This window comes from Ipomoea nil, unplaced genomic scaffold (genome assembly GCF_001879475.1).
Source record: "Ipomoea nil cultivar Tokyo-kokei standard unplaced genomic scaffold, Asagao_1.1 scaffold1993, whole genome shotgun sequence".
Taxonomy (NCBI): Eukaryota; Viridiplantae; Streptophyta; class Magnoliopsida; order Solanales; family Convolvulaceae; genus Ipomoea; species Ipomoea nil.
This window is the reverse complement of record NW_017618421.1, coordinates 1,605,181-1,620,023: the sequence shown is the minus strand read 5'-3', so window position 1 is coordinate 1,620,023 and position 14,843 is coordinate 1,605,181. Positions and strand designations below refer to the sequence as shown.

The 14,843-nt window shown below is 35.8% G+C and overlaps 1 protein-coding gene across 1 annotated transcript; it reads right to left on the bottom strand.

The window, feature by feature from the left end:
* Positions 1 to 3,208: 3,208 nt before the first annotated feature.
* Positions 3,209 to 4,024, bottom strand: LOC109147340 (zinc finger BED domain-containing protein RICESLEEPER 2-like). Its single transcript, XM_019295002.1, has one exon. The coding sequence runs from the start codon at positions 4,022 to 4,024 to the stop codon at positions 3,209 to 3,211; it is 816 nt and encodes a 271-aa protein (XP_019150547.1).
* Between the last annotated feature and the right edge of the window lie 10,819 nt (positions 4,025 to 14,843).

The window sequence follows — 14,843 nt, the reverse complement described above, 5'->3', positions numbered from 1 at the left end:
AAATTCTGATGCTATTAAATCTGCTATGCCTATTGTTCAATCTGATAATACGAAGGCGTTAATTTCTGAGAAAACTTATGTAACTGTTGATCCTTTGTGTATCCTCTCTGAAAAGTCTGAACCTACAAAAGATGTTGTTGATGTTGTGTCTGATGAGAGAAATAAAACCTCTGAGTTGGGCAACAATCTAAGTTTGGTTGTGTATTCTGCTGATACTGTGAAATCTGCTCTGCCTTCTTCTGAAATTGTTGTGTCCCCGATTGAGACCTGTCCATCTGATAATCCCTCAAATTTGCCCACTGAGATTGAGGCTGCCAGTAATTCAAGCGCTCATGCATCTGATCATATAAATGGGGTGCCTGTCTTTACATCTTCATCTTTGGCCGAGAACCTAGAACACGTCCGACATTTTGCAGGATTACCCTCTGCCTCGATTCCAGAACCGTATCGAGTTATTCATCCTTCTGAGTCCTCTGGTGAAGACGAGAAGATTCTTGCTGAAGTGTATGGCTCACATGTCCCGGTGTCTAGACCCCCTACTGTTGAAGCTACATCGCATCCAGATTCAACCACTTTCAAGATTCGAGAGATTACCAATCTTCTGGGAACCTCATCTGCCCCAGTATCAGACACAAGTCACTCAGTATCACCAAGCCCTTCTGAGCCTTCCCCATCCAAGGAAACTAGAAAATCGAAACGCAAGAGTGTCCCTGTAAAAGTTGTTGTTGAATCAGGTGATGACAATCTTGATGTGGCTCAACCTGAGAAGAGAAGAAAGTCTGCTGAATCAGTAAAAACTGAAGCTAATCCTCCCGTGCAACAAGTGTTCAAAACCCTGCGGTCATCTGTCAAGACCAAGGCACCTGCTGTGGCTCCTACTACTTCTACCCGTAAGGGAAAACCAACTACTCGCTCAATAGGACGAAGTACCACACCTGAGGTTCAACCTGCTACGGAGAATCCTGACACCACCATCCATAAACCTCAGTTTGTATCTTCTTCTGCTCAAGGAAAATGGTCCACGATGATCCGGAGAGATCTTATAGTTCAGAGGTCCGTTGATGAAAACCAGTTGAGCTCTGTTTGCGACATCTTGCCCTTGCTGAGTGATGTGGGCCTCTTGAAGACTGTCACCTCCATCTGTCCGTATTCGAAGCTACTGACTTACGAGTTCTACTGTAATCTTAATGAGGAGATCGGCAATTTGACAGGGACGCGGTGTATGCAAATCTTCATCCGGGGAAAATGGTATGTCATCGGTCTAGATGTGATAAATGAATATTATGGTTTGAAGGGTGTTGATGAAGAAGAGATCACGGACCGGGATTTGGTGGCAAAGACCCTTACAGGTGGTCAAACCTCTGCATGGCCTACGGGTGACATTGATACTTTGTCTAGCTCGGAACTCACCTCCAAATATGTCATCCTGCAACGTATTGCTCTTCACAACTGGCTACCATCTGCTCATTTTCATACGGTTGGCAAGCAATTGGCAGCTCTCCTGTTTCGGATTGGTACTAAAGTGTCGATTGACCTAGGGTCATGGATCTTCTATCATATCATCACATTGATTCATCCGCGAGAACAGGAGGTAAGGTTACCTTTTCCTAACCTTATATTTGGGGTTCTGACAACGCAGGGCCTTGTGCCAATGCCTAGTGAAGTTATCAGTCCGACTCTTCTGTATACTGTTGATTATCGTCTTCTGACTGGAAAGCACATTCGAGATGTTATGCCGGTGAATGCACCTCCCTCTTCTGACGTTGACAATGTGGATGCTGATTCTCCATATGCGAAGGATGTTCAACTCTCTCTTCGCCTGAAGGACCTGGTATCTGAACTTGAGACTGTTCATGGAATTATTGCGAAGCAGCTGACTGTGGCCCGTACTGAATTGGCTACCGTTCTCCTCCGCTTGAGCTTGTCTGAATCTGCTGCTGCTGATGTTGCTAAGTCCGACAGTGAGGACCCTTCCAATGCTTGACTGCTCTTTGACTATTTTTTGCCAAAAAGGGGGAGTATGGAACTCAGGAGGGTTGTTTTTGTCGAACTATGTTCCTTCTTGCCCTTTCTGGGCGTCTGATTGTGATGGCACCATCCGTATGAAGAATGATGTTTTGTTTCAACATAATTTGTATGCTGTCTTTTTGTTATGAATTTTAATTCAGATCTTTGACTTTTATGCGTTTGTTATCTTTGTCCTATCTAGGTTGTCTTTTTTATCTTAGTCGAGTTGTTTTGCCAAATAATAGCCAAAGGGGGAGTTTGTTAGTGTTTTAATTGCTCAAAAAACCCCAACATATAATTGACAATATTATTATGGCAATCTAAGATAGGGTTAGCTTGGTGTCGATTTGTGTTATAGAAGACTGATTGATCAGATACAGCAACAGACGTACTGACACTGAAGATCTGTTTTAGGAAGATGTTTCCTTTTTACTGAACGCAGTTTAAGAAGTCAGCTTTGGAAAGAATATCAGCGGATCTGTCTTGAAAATATATAGACCGAATCTTTAAGATTACATCCTTCTCATATCGTCCTACCATCTACAATAATCAGAGATGCTTATGGAAAGTGTTATTGCTATGGAAGTATAAGTATCCTTATTCGGTCATGAATTAGGGTTACGCATTTGAGAAGAAAAAAACACTTCGACACATATTAAGAGACCACATCTTTGATTATCATGCCTCTTCTCAAGACAATTTGTTCTTGTTGATTATGATAAAGAACGTGAGAAGAGATATCGTTGCTTAAACGAAAAGGACGCTAAGATCACACAGTTGTGGGAACAACTTTGGACTGCATCACTGAAGTGGACTGCATCAGAGTTAGCTCTCCAAGTGAAGGGATTTCATTGGACTTCTGTATGCACGGCTCTCCAACTTCAACAATCCACTAAATCTGTGTAGACTGGGTACGTACCTTGTGTGGGGCACTTGGGTGAGATTATTGTTTCTCTACCTTTGTACATTGGGTTATGAGTTAGTGGACTGGACGCCTCTGTGATCGTCCCCCAGATGTAGATACACACTGTATCGAACTGGCTAAACATCTTGTGTGTTGTTTTTGCTGTCTGCCTTAGTTTATTCTTTCTGCAAACAAATCAGCTATCTATCTAACTGACTGATATCATCGTTGATTCTGTCAGTCTAATCCATCAGTCATTTACTCATATTAATATCCTTAAATTGAGGAAATGCAAAATTACAGCAACATATTCATTTTTTCCACATTCCCCCAATAATTGTCATACTTTTCAACCATTCTTTTAGCCATTGAACTAAACTCAGAATCAATACTTTTCAACCACTCACGTAAAGTAGAATAAACATCACAAACTTCATCAAGATAAACATTTGCAGTAACATACAAAGAACCATATATCTTCACAGTAAAATCATAAAATTGTTGCAAGAACATGCTTAATTTCCTAACACTTTCCCAATCTTCATGATTTGGAACACCATCACCAAACAAGAGATCATGTCTATAATTAGGGTCAACTTCTTCAAATCTCTCAAATGCCCTCTCAAACTTTTGAGCTGAATCTAACATCAAGTAAGTGGAATTCCATCTAGTGCTCACATCTAATCTCAACAAAGCATTCGATTGAATCTTTTCCATTTCAACACAACCTTTAAATTTGAGCAACCTAGATGGTGATTGCCTTACATATCTTATAGCCCCTCTAACTTTAGCAATTGATTCATTCATATCCTTCATCCCATCGGTGACAATAATGTTAATGATATGTGCAATGCATCTCATATGAAGATATTTTCCTTGTAAGATACTAGTACCCAAATTATTTAACTTTCTTTTCAAGTATCCTACGACAACAGCATTAGAACTAGCATTATCAACCGTAATGGTGAAAACATTATCAATGCCCCAATCACGCAAACACTTTTCAACTACTTTACCCACATCCTCACCCTTATGACTTGTAATTGGAAAAAAGTTAATTATCCTTTTATGCAATTTCTGATCATGATCAATAAAATGACATGCAAGACACATGTAATTCACCCCATTGCAATGATGTACAAGTATCAGTGGTGAGAGACACTCTAACAGCACGTTTGGTTCACGAAATGAATTTTGAGGTAATAGGAATGTTATTCCATAAGGAATGGAATAGGCAAGGAATAGATTAGGAATTGTATTCTATTGTTTGGTTCGGGGAAGGAATAGACTTTAGGAATTATATTACAGTGTTTGGTTGATTTAAGGAATAGAAATGAAATATGTTTTAAAAGACATAAATACCCTTATAAAAATGTGATGGTGGCGGCGGCAGTGGTGGTGGTGGCGGCGGCGGCGGCGGCGGTGGTGGTGGCGATGGTGGTGGTGGTGGTGGTGGTGGTGGTGGTGGTGGTGGCGGTGGCAGTGGTGGGGGCGACGGTGGTGATGGTGGTGGTGGCGGTAGTGGTGCTGGGGTGGTAGTGGTGGTGGTGGCGGTGGCAGTGGTGGGGGCGGCGACGGTTGTGGCGATGGTGGTGGTGGTAGTGGCGGCGGCGATGATGGTGGTGGTGGTGGTGATGGTGGTGGCGGTGGTGGTGCTGGTGGTGGCGGTGGTGGTGCTGGGGTGGTAGTGGTGGTGGTGGCGGTGGCAGTGGTGGGGACAGCGGTGGTGGTGGTGGGGGGGGGGGGGGGGGACAGCGGTGGTGGCGGTGGCAGTGGCGGCGACAATTGTGGCGATGGTGGTGGTGGTGGCGGCGGTGGCGATGGTGGTGGCGGTGGTGGTGGCGGCTGTAACACCCCGAAATTTTAAAACTTTTAAGACTTATAGAATAAAGGTGAATTCTCATTAAAAACATAACATAAGAATACGGGGTGCTATGCCACACCCGAGCTAGAGAACTCAGGTGCACAGGCTAACTGACTAACATCCTCAATAATGTCAGTACGTAAGCATGACACGCAGGCCAAAAAGGGAAACTATCTACTCTACGCTCCAAGTCTCTAGCGCGCTCCAGTGTCTACTCATCTGTGCCTGAAAGCCAAATATATCTGTTAAGCGAGAGATGCCGGTAACCCACTCCAACGTGTTGAAATACATTATATATATATATATATATATATATATATATATATATATATATATATATATATATATATATATATATATACGAAAACCATTTTGAAGTAGGAAGATATATACTTAGGAGACACTAGTTTTAAAACCAAGAATAGACTCGACAGATAGGGACAAGCACATTCAACAGTTATAATAAAGCATATAAAGATACTAGCATGTATCCTATGGTCACAGATTCACTTCATCTCATTCATATCAACATCCCAATTCGTATCTCATCACACACAAGTACACTTTGGTGGCGCCACAGGACCAATCACATGCCCATACATGAGGGTCAGCGCATATAGCTCTGACACGGCCCCGCAGCACCCTGCCTCGTATCGCAATACGAAGGGGTCGATCGCAACCGACCGATGAACCGCAGCTCATCATAATGTTTGTGATAAGCTTAATTTCTAGGCATTATTTAGAGTAATTTTAGTTAGTGAGTTGCATAAATAAATTAAGTTTTATGGTTGATTTTATAATAAATATTATATTATTTATATGTTACTAGTTTAGATTGGTTTTAATAAATATTAGGCTAATATTGCATTTTTATTAATATTAATAGGAGTTTTATTTTATCTACTATACTATTAAAATTATTTGGTAGTGTTATCCATTCTATTTTTAATAAGTATTTTAATAGAAAAGTTTAATTAAGTTAACTATGTCATTAGGATATAATTGTTTTGCTTTAAATTAAACTAGTATTTTCACCCGTGCGATGCACGGAATGGAATTGTTGTAATATATTAAGAATATTTAAATCGATATATAGTTATTTAAGAGTTAATTTCACCAGAGGTCGTTTATCTTTCCTGACAATTCCAAATTTAATCCTAGACTATAGTTATTAATTATTACAATTTATTCTATGTTACAACTCTTACGTTAATATTCTTACTATTATTATTAACACTTAATTACTTTTAGATATTATTATTACCACTTATATTATAATTATATTATTATTATTATTATTAGTTTCTTTTCAAGTACTGTTAGTATATAATGGTCGTGAGGCACAATAATAATATAACCATAATTAAATATTCTTGTATTGTATTCCGGAGTTAATGCCATTTTTGGTCCTAGACTTATTGAGGCATTGACACTTTTCATCCTCCATAATAAAAATTGCCACTTAGTAGACACTGTTATTGGTCGTTGGACAGTTTTGATCCTCCGTCAATGAAGCCGTTTGTTGACCGTGAATTAGAAGGGCTTTTATGTCTTTTTATGTCTTATTCTTCTAATCTTGTTTAGACCAGCGCTGCTGTGACTCCTGTGAGGCGAGATGGCGAGACTTGGCGGCTAAGTAGTAACCGTCGGTAGTGAGTAGCAGCGAGGTTCTTCTCCGGCGAGTTGTGGGTACGACGACGAGCATACGAGGCAGTAACTCCTTTCGGCGACAGACCAGTAAGGCAGATCTGGCGGTGCAGCAACAGATCCGGCGAGGTTGGGACATTCACCGGTGGTTTTTTGTTCCGGCGAAGCAGAGAGGGCAGCAGGTCGGCGAACCCTCCTATGGTAAATAGCAGTTGTAGTTGTAGATGGCGTGATGTAGAATTTGCACCTGTAAGTCCTCCCTTCCATATTGACCACAAATATCCTTCCCATCTCTCTCTCTCTCTCTCTGACCACAACTACTTGGTGCACAACCTCAAAAACTCTGTTATTTTACCTGAAAGTCATTGAAGTTTCAAGCTGAAAATGTGGAATCCACCGCTCCCCAAAAATCGCATTGTCTGAGGTGTTGGAATGGCCGGTGTTGACTTCCTGGCTGCTGTAGCTTCATTCCCCAACCCGGATGATAAATTCGGAGCACCAGCTTTGAGGTTCAAGGAGGTGGTAACACTGGCAATGCTTTGATAAAACCCGGATGATAAAATTCGTCTTGGTCTTAATCCAAGGATCATATCTAAGGTTGCTGATGACTCGCATAGCGAAAGAATACTTGATGAGTTTGAAAGGGATGGTGTTGATACATCTTTTATGGTGGTGTCCAAAGGATGAAACTCACCATTCACATATGTCATTGTTGACAACCAAAAAAAAAAAAACTCGCACGTGCATTTTCACTCCAGGATATCCACCCATGATATCTGAGGGTCTACATACCCAAATCAAAATTGTCTTCAGCGCTTGGAGTAAATATTGTCTACTTAGATGGAAGGCTGCATGAGACTGCTTTGATTGTAGTGCAGGAGGCAAAGAGTAGGGACATACCTATTATAGTTGATGCGGAAAGGTTAAGGGAGGGGTTGGATGATATTCCTGTTGTTTTTATTATGGAGGATGAAAAGTGTCAATGCCCCAATAAGTCTAGAACCAAAAATGACATTAACTCTTGTATTCCGTGAGTCACAATAATAATATAACAATAATTAAATATTGTTCAATTCTATATTCTTCTAGAATTTCTATTACCATCATTAATTATTCCCAAATTTACCATAATTAAATAATTTGACCAATTATAAAGAAAGATTATTAAATCAGTCCACCATTCAATCTGTTGCACTAACTAAGCTTCCACGAAGCCAAAACAGGCCAAACACCACAGCGCACCTGCCACTCACACCCCACACCGTTATCAACACTGCCTAACACCACAGTGCTCCTGCCTCTCGCACCACAAACCATCATTAGCGCTGCCCAACACAGTGTTTTCCTGTTTTCCTGGTGCACACAATTGGTTCATCCCAAACCAATTCTTCTTCAACCATCGGCCTCCCATAACTGCCGTGGCATATGCCAGGTCCGCATCCCTCCTAGCATCCGTGCTGCCCATCACTGCAGCACCCTGACAATTGGTTCATCCCGAACCAATTCTTCTTCAACCATCAGCCTCTCATAACTGCCGTGGCATATGCTAGGTCCGCATCCCTCCTAGCATCCGTGCTGCCCATCATTGCAGCACCCTGGACTGATTGACATTGAACAAGCTACAACGACTCAACTCATACCAAAATATGAGACTAATCCTATGGACCCACAATAATTAACCAAACAACACAATCCACAAGATATAATAAACCAAAATCTCTGATGACATGTTAAAATTCAGAATTTGAAAGACCTGGCGGGTGGAGAATATCCACCACCCGCCAGTTAGGCGGAAGCAAGATATGTGAGAACCAAAGAACAAGAGAATAGATTATATTGAAAGAATACAATAGATTGTCTCTCTATGTCTATTCTATACTTCTATGGACCTAGGAAACTACTAATAAGAATAGGAAAGTAAGAGAATAGGAAAGTAAGACAACTTTCCTAATATTCAACACTTGTGATTTCTTTCCTTAACATGTGATTTCTTTCCTTAACAATTACAGTGGCCATTTATAGCGGTCGAGTTTCAGAATACACCAACAGTGTTGACAACATGCACCAATAGTGTAATAAAATACACAACAATGTGATTTTCCTTATTCCGGTGTTTTATGACAAGTTTACCCTTACAGTTCGCTGGGTAGAAGAATGTGCGCGAAAATACTGAAAAAATCTTGATTAATATGATTCATTAGATCTATCTAATCTAATGGTCTATAATTGACCATATGATCACACCTAACAATATGGCCACATGTGATCACTCCTATATATATATATATATATATATATATATATGTGTGTGTGTGTGTGTGTGTGTGTGTGTGTGTGTGTGTGTGTGTGTAAATAGATAGTATATAAATATATATTTGAGTGGGTTGATCAAACCCAACTTCGAAAGTATTATATATATTATTATTATTTTCTTATATATATAATTGTTATAACTGATTTTTAATATCTTAATTATAATAAAGTTATATGGTTTGGGAAGTAATTAATATTACAATTATTATTTTGGTGAGCAATTATTATTACAATTATTATTTCTATCCTTATTTTTATAAAATAACCACAACATCCTTTGCTATTAAAAAAAAAAAAAAAAAAAAAAAAAAAACCACAACATTTGAAAAAATAAAATAGCTATTTTTGTTCTCGCGATTAACAAAGGATTACATTTATTGAATTAATAATGGAGTTATTAAATGTTATGATATTATGATTAAGGATTCTGATTCCTGATTAATAGAAAATATGAAACAATGCAATATTAATTAAATCTATAGCTTTACAATGAAAGTCTATTTGATATGTTTTTGTTATTTATGGTGCTTCTTGGGATTACAATATTAATTAAATTTTCGATGAAAGCCTATTCGATATCCGAAACAGTACAATTAATGCAAGCCTTTACACATAATTTTTCTCCTAAAAACACCCTAGATCAAATCCATGTGAGCGTAAACTACAACAATTTGTCCTACCATTTGTGTATTTTCATGGCCATGGCGGCGGAGGAGACAAAAGACGGTAGAATGTAGAGGAGACTCTAACAAAAGATGGTAGCATTCAAATTCATCAATTGATTATATTCACTACATTATCTATTATCTTTTTTTGTGCACTATTTTTCTAATTAAATATCAAAGTTATAATACAAAATAATGCTATATATTTATTTACCAAGTATTTTATTAACACCATGAAAAAATTAAAAAAATATAATTAATAAAGCCAACCATATTAACTACTTGAGAGATTTTGTGACAAAGAGAGTATTCAAATCACACAACAAATTGAAGTGAGAACTACCTCGCAATGTCCTTGTTTGACAATCAGCAATTAGCGGTTAGCGTTAGCGGATTATACTAGCGGATTTGACCAGCGAATTTATTTAATTATTAACATTGGGTAGAAAAAATGACCGCCAAATTATTAAATCAAATGAATGGTTCATATTGTTCAGGTTTTAATTTTTTTCTTTTAAGATTTTCTAATTTATCCTTAATTATATGATTATTCATTTAACTTTTCCGTTAATTCACCGTTAGTCTAATTCAAATATTAAAGTCTAATATAGAATTATAACTACACCATTAATCTAATTCTAATATTAAAGTCTTAATAGAACTTAACCATAAATCCTAATGTCGGAATCTCCTCAAACAATATTACTATATATTTAATATTTTATGCCCTAATTTTTATTTGTTCTCCCTTATGTCCCGTATTTGGTTTCAACTATACCTATACAATTATTTTATTGACAATTATAATCAATCTTGACTATATTATCTTGCATTAGTAAACTTAGAATTACCTATTTAACTCGCACAGGCTTAGCTCAATGGTTTAGTGGGTAGTATTTGGGAGAAGAGACCAAGGTTTGAACCTTGGCGGCGGCAGTGCGGGAATTATGTCCAAAATGGGCAGATTCCTTGTGCGTATCAGCATTTGGCCCTGTCTACTGAACCATAGAGTCACCGTGATTTGCAACTTCCCACAATGCTTTGTCGGGTCGGAGTGTGGGGGGCCCTTGGGGTTGGGGACTCAACCTTTGGGAGAAGAATTACCTATTCAAATACGCAAATTCAACCTTCAATTATCTATGCATGAACAATTTCAATATAATCCTGCCTTAATATACTTTAAAGTACTTATTTAACAAAATAGCATTGGGCATTATCCCAATCGCGCAATGCGCATAAAAAACTAGTTTTATAATATTAGAATAGAATTTTAGCGCAGAATTATTGTACAAATGGGAAAGTAGAAATCAATATATTTTATTAGGAAGAGAGATTTTTTTAGTAATTGGGCGGAAAGTTAAAATTTCAGGATTTTGTTTTTATATATAATATATATTGTATTACACTATTTTATAATTTTAGAATAGAATTTTAACGCAGAATTATTGTACAAATGGGAAAGTAGAAATCAATATATTTTATTAGGAAGAGAGATTTTTTAGGAATTGGGGGGAAGTTAAAATTTCAGGATTTTGTTTTTATATATAGTATAGATAGATTGTATTACACAATTTTATAATATTAGAATAGAATTTTAACGGAGAATTATTGTACGAATGGGAAAGTAGAAATCAATATATTTTATTAGGAAAAGAGATTTTTTAGGAATTGGACGGGAAGTTAAAATTTCAGGATTTTGTTTTTATATGTAGTATAGATTGTATTACACTATTTTATAATATTAGAATAGAATTTTAACGCAGAATTATTGTACGAATGGGAAAGTAGAAATCGATATATTTTATTAGGAAAAGAGATTTTTTAGTAATTGGGCGGGAAGTTAAAATTTCAGGATTTTTTTTTATATATAGTATAGATTGTATTACACTACTTTATAATATTGGAATAGAATTTTAACGCAGAATTATTGTACGAATGGAAAAGTAGAAATCAATATATTTTTTTTAGGAAAAGAGATTTTTTAGGAATTGGGCGGGAAGTTAAAATTTCAGGATTTTATTTTTATATGTAGTATAGAAGTATAGATTGTATTACACTATTTTATAATATTAGAATAGAATTTTAACGCAGAATTATTGTACGATTGGGAAAGTAGAAATCAATATATTTTATTAGGAAGAGAGATTTTTTAGGAATTGGGCGGGAAGTTAAATTTTCAGGATTTTGTTTTTATATATAGTATAGATTGTATTACACTATATTATAATATTAGAATAGAATTTTAACGCAGAATTATTGTACGAATGGGAAAGTAGAAATCAATATATTTTATTAGGAATAGAGATTTTTTAGGAATTGGGCGGGAATTTAAAATTTCAGGATTTTGTTTTTATATATAGTATAGATTGTATTACACTACTTTATAATATTAGAATAGAATTTTAGCGCAGAATTATTGTACGAATGGGAAAGTAGAAATCAATATATTTTATTAGGAATAGAGATTTTTTAGGAATTGGGCGGGAAGTTAAAATTTCAGGATTTTGTTTTTATATGTAGTATAGATTGTATTACACTATTTTATAATATTAGAATAGAATTTTAACGCAGAATTATTGTACGAATGGGAAAGTAGAAATCAATCTATTTTATTAGGAAGATAGACTTTTTAGGAATTGGGCGGGAAGTTAAAATTTATGGATTTTGTTTTTATATATAGTATAGATTGTATTACACTATTTTATAATATTAGAATAGAATTTTAGAGCAGAATTATTGTACGAATGGGAAAGTAGAAATCAATATATTTTATTAGGAAGAGAGATTTTTTTAGTTATTGGGGGGAATTTTTAAATTTCAGGATTTTGTTTTTATATATAATATATATTGTATTACACTATTTTATAATATTAGAATAGAATTTTAACGCAGAATTATTGTATTAATGGGAAAGTAGAAATCAATATATTTTCACTAGTACAAAAAAAGCTTTTAGAGTCACCCATAAAACACTTTCCGAGTCACCTGTACAGGTGACTCGGATCTTGGAGACTGTGATTCTCCTCCGCTTTCCGAGTCACCCGTAAAGGGTGACTCGAAAAGCGAAAAATGATTTTTTTTAATTTTTTAATACAGACTTTCCGAGGCACCTGCTCCACTACAGGTGCCTCGGATAGTCCTTTATTATTATTTTATTAATTTGTTTCCAAGACACCCACTTACAAGTGGGTGTCTCGGAAAGTAACCATTTTTTTAAAAAAATAAATAAATTAATAAATAAATTAATAAATAAATAAATATATATATATATATATATATATATATATATATATATATATATATATATATATATATATAAAGAAAAAATTACAGCCAAAAGGAAAAGTTTAATAAAGAAATATTTTTATTAAGGAGTTATTCATTGCTACCAAAATAATGTTTAACATGTGACCCAAAAATGGTCACCTAACAAAGGCATAATGCCTATACAAACCACTAACTAATCCAAATGGGTGCAACCAACCTAAACCTTGTGGCACTTAACTTGGTATCCAATTGCGGCAGTAGAAGAACACTCAAATGAAACATGAGATCCATTTACAGCCATGCATCTGTTTCTCCATATTCAATCTGCAAAATCACATAAGCTGTAAGACACAATGAAATTCTCAACAGACAGTTATATTATCATGACAAAATTGAACATTCTAAATAGAAACAACCGGTTCATCAGTCATCCCTATGACATGAAACTAGATACCTACTCCACTATCTCAGTTAAATGGCAAATTCATGCATAATACTACAAATTCTAAAAATTAATATGCTCAGTATCACCAGGGACCTCATGCAATCCATTCTAGGTCATGCAATGGCGAGCAACATTGAAAGCTGGCTTACAAATTAGGCAATCAAGAGATGGTCCAATAGGCTCACTTTTCTCTCTCTTGATAATGCAGTCAAAGTCATCAACATGCAGTGTCGACTTTTTGACAGGAAGTTCTTGAGCTCAAGCTTCACTACCATTAGATACAACACTGCAGCAGCAACCATAATACATAAGTTTCTTGCATTTGTCAACTATTCACCAAAGATAGTGACTACCTGAGCTGCATTCTCCATTTCCTTTGACAATACTACATTTACAAGACCTGCTGCAGGTCTAGGAATACTGCATCTTTCTATTATGTCTGATTGAGGAAGTTAATCATTACTGGCCTGCAAATGACAAAAAATGCAATTTTGCTAGAATTTACTGTTGAGTAATAGGGAATAAAAGCACCAAAAGTTTTGAATAGAAAATCAGTTCATGAGTCACAAAGAACCAATTCTTTTGCAACCTTCAATTATCAATCTATACAGGGTATCAACACCGGCCATTTCAATTCATTTGGCATGCAAATACAAAGACACAGGTAGCCGCACACATACCATTTTGAAATAAGTGTTAATTTACTACTATCCCAACCAAGTCATCTTCTCCAAACTCTTCTATATATGATTCATCATCATATTCAGGACCATGGATTTTGATATATGAAAAAGTAATGCAAAGTGGAGAAAACAAAATGAGATCAGAGAACAAAAAAGTAATAAATTTGTAACGAATGTTAGCATTGAATCAAAAAATAGTTGATATAGGATCACATGCTATAGTTTCCAATCTAAAAATGTGGGTTCCAATTCCAACTTCCCAGACCAAATATTGCTTGTCTAGTCACCAACATGATTTCTTCAAAAAATTAAAAGACATTAACATTAGAAAACTCAAGCCAGGGGACAAGGCATACCCCAGTAATAGTACCATCTTTAATGACAAGCATTCATCTCCTTCACAATATTTGGTGATAAAAAGCCCATGACCGTCTTTTTGACAAAAAGCTCTTGAGTCCATGTTTAGTACCATCAGTTAACAACTTTTGGATACTCTGTAAGATGCATAAGATAGAGGTAATTGAAATCTTTGCTTTGAAGCCATAGATGATGCATAAGATATAGGTAATTTGTAGTCAATTGTAATCAAAGAAATTTCCAAAATTATACTTAATTAGCATTGCAAATCAATATCAATCAATCAGGCAGAGACATCGCAATGTACTGAAAGAAGATTAATGGCTACTTACAGGTTGCAGCAGCACTATAGGACCTTAAAAATAAAATTCAAACTAATTTTTAAAAAATCAAATATAATGCAATAACACTAATATTCAAAATAAATAAATAAAATCAGTGAATAGCGAACTCTAATTTCGTATATGTACAGAGGTAGCCAATGAACAAAAATTCAGTGAACAATGAGCAAATAATAATAAAACAAAAATATATTATTAAAATTTATTAGGAAGAGAGATTTTTTAGGAATTGGGGTGAAGTTAAAATTTCAGGATTTTGTTTTTATATATATAGTATAGATAGATTGTATTACACAATTTTATAATATTAGAATAGAATTTTAACGGAGAATTATTGTACGAATTGGAAA

Excerpts from the sequence above, each read along its gene's own strand:
- LOC109147340 (XM_019295002.1), bottom strand. The coding sequence starts at position 4,024 with ATGTGTCTTGCATGTCATTTTATTGATCATGATCAGAAATTGCATAAA.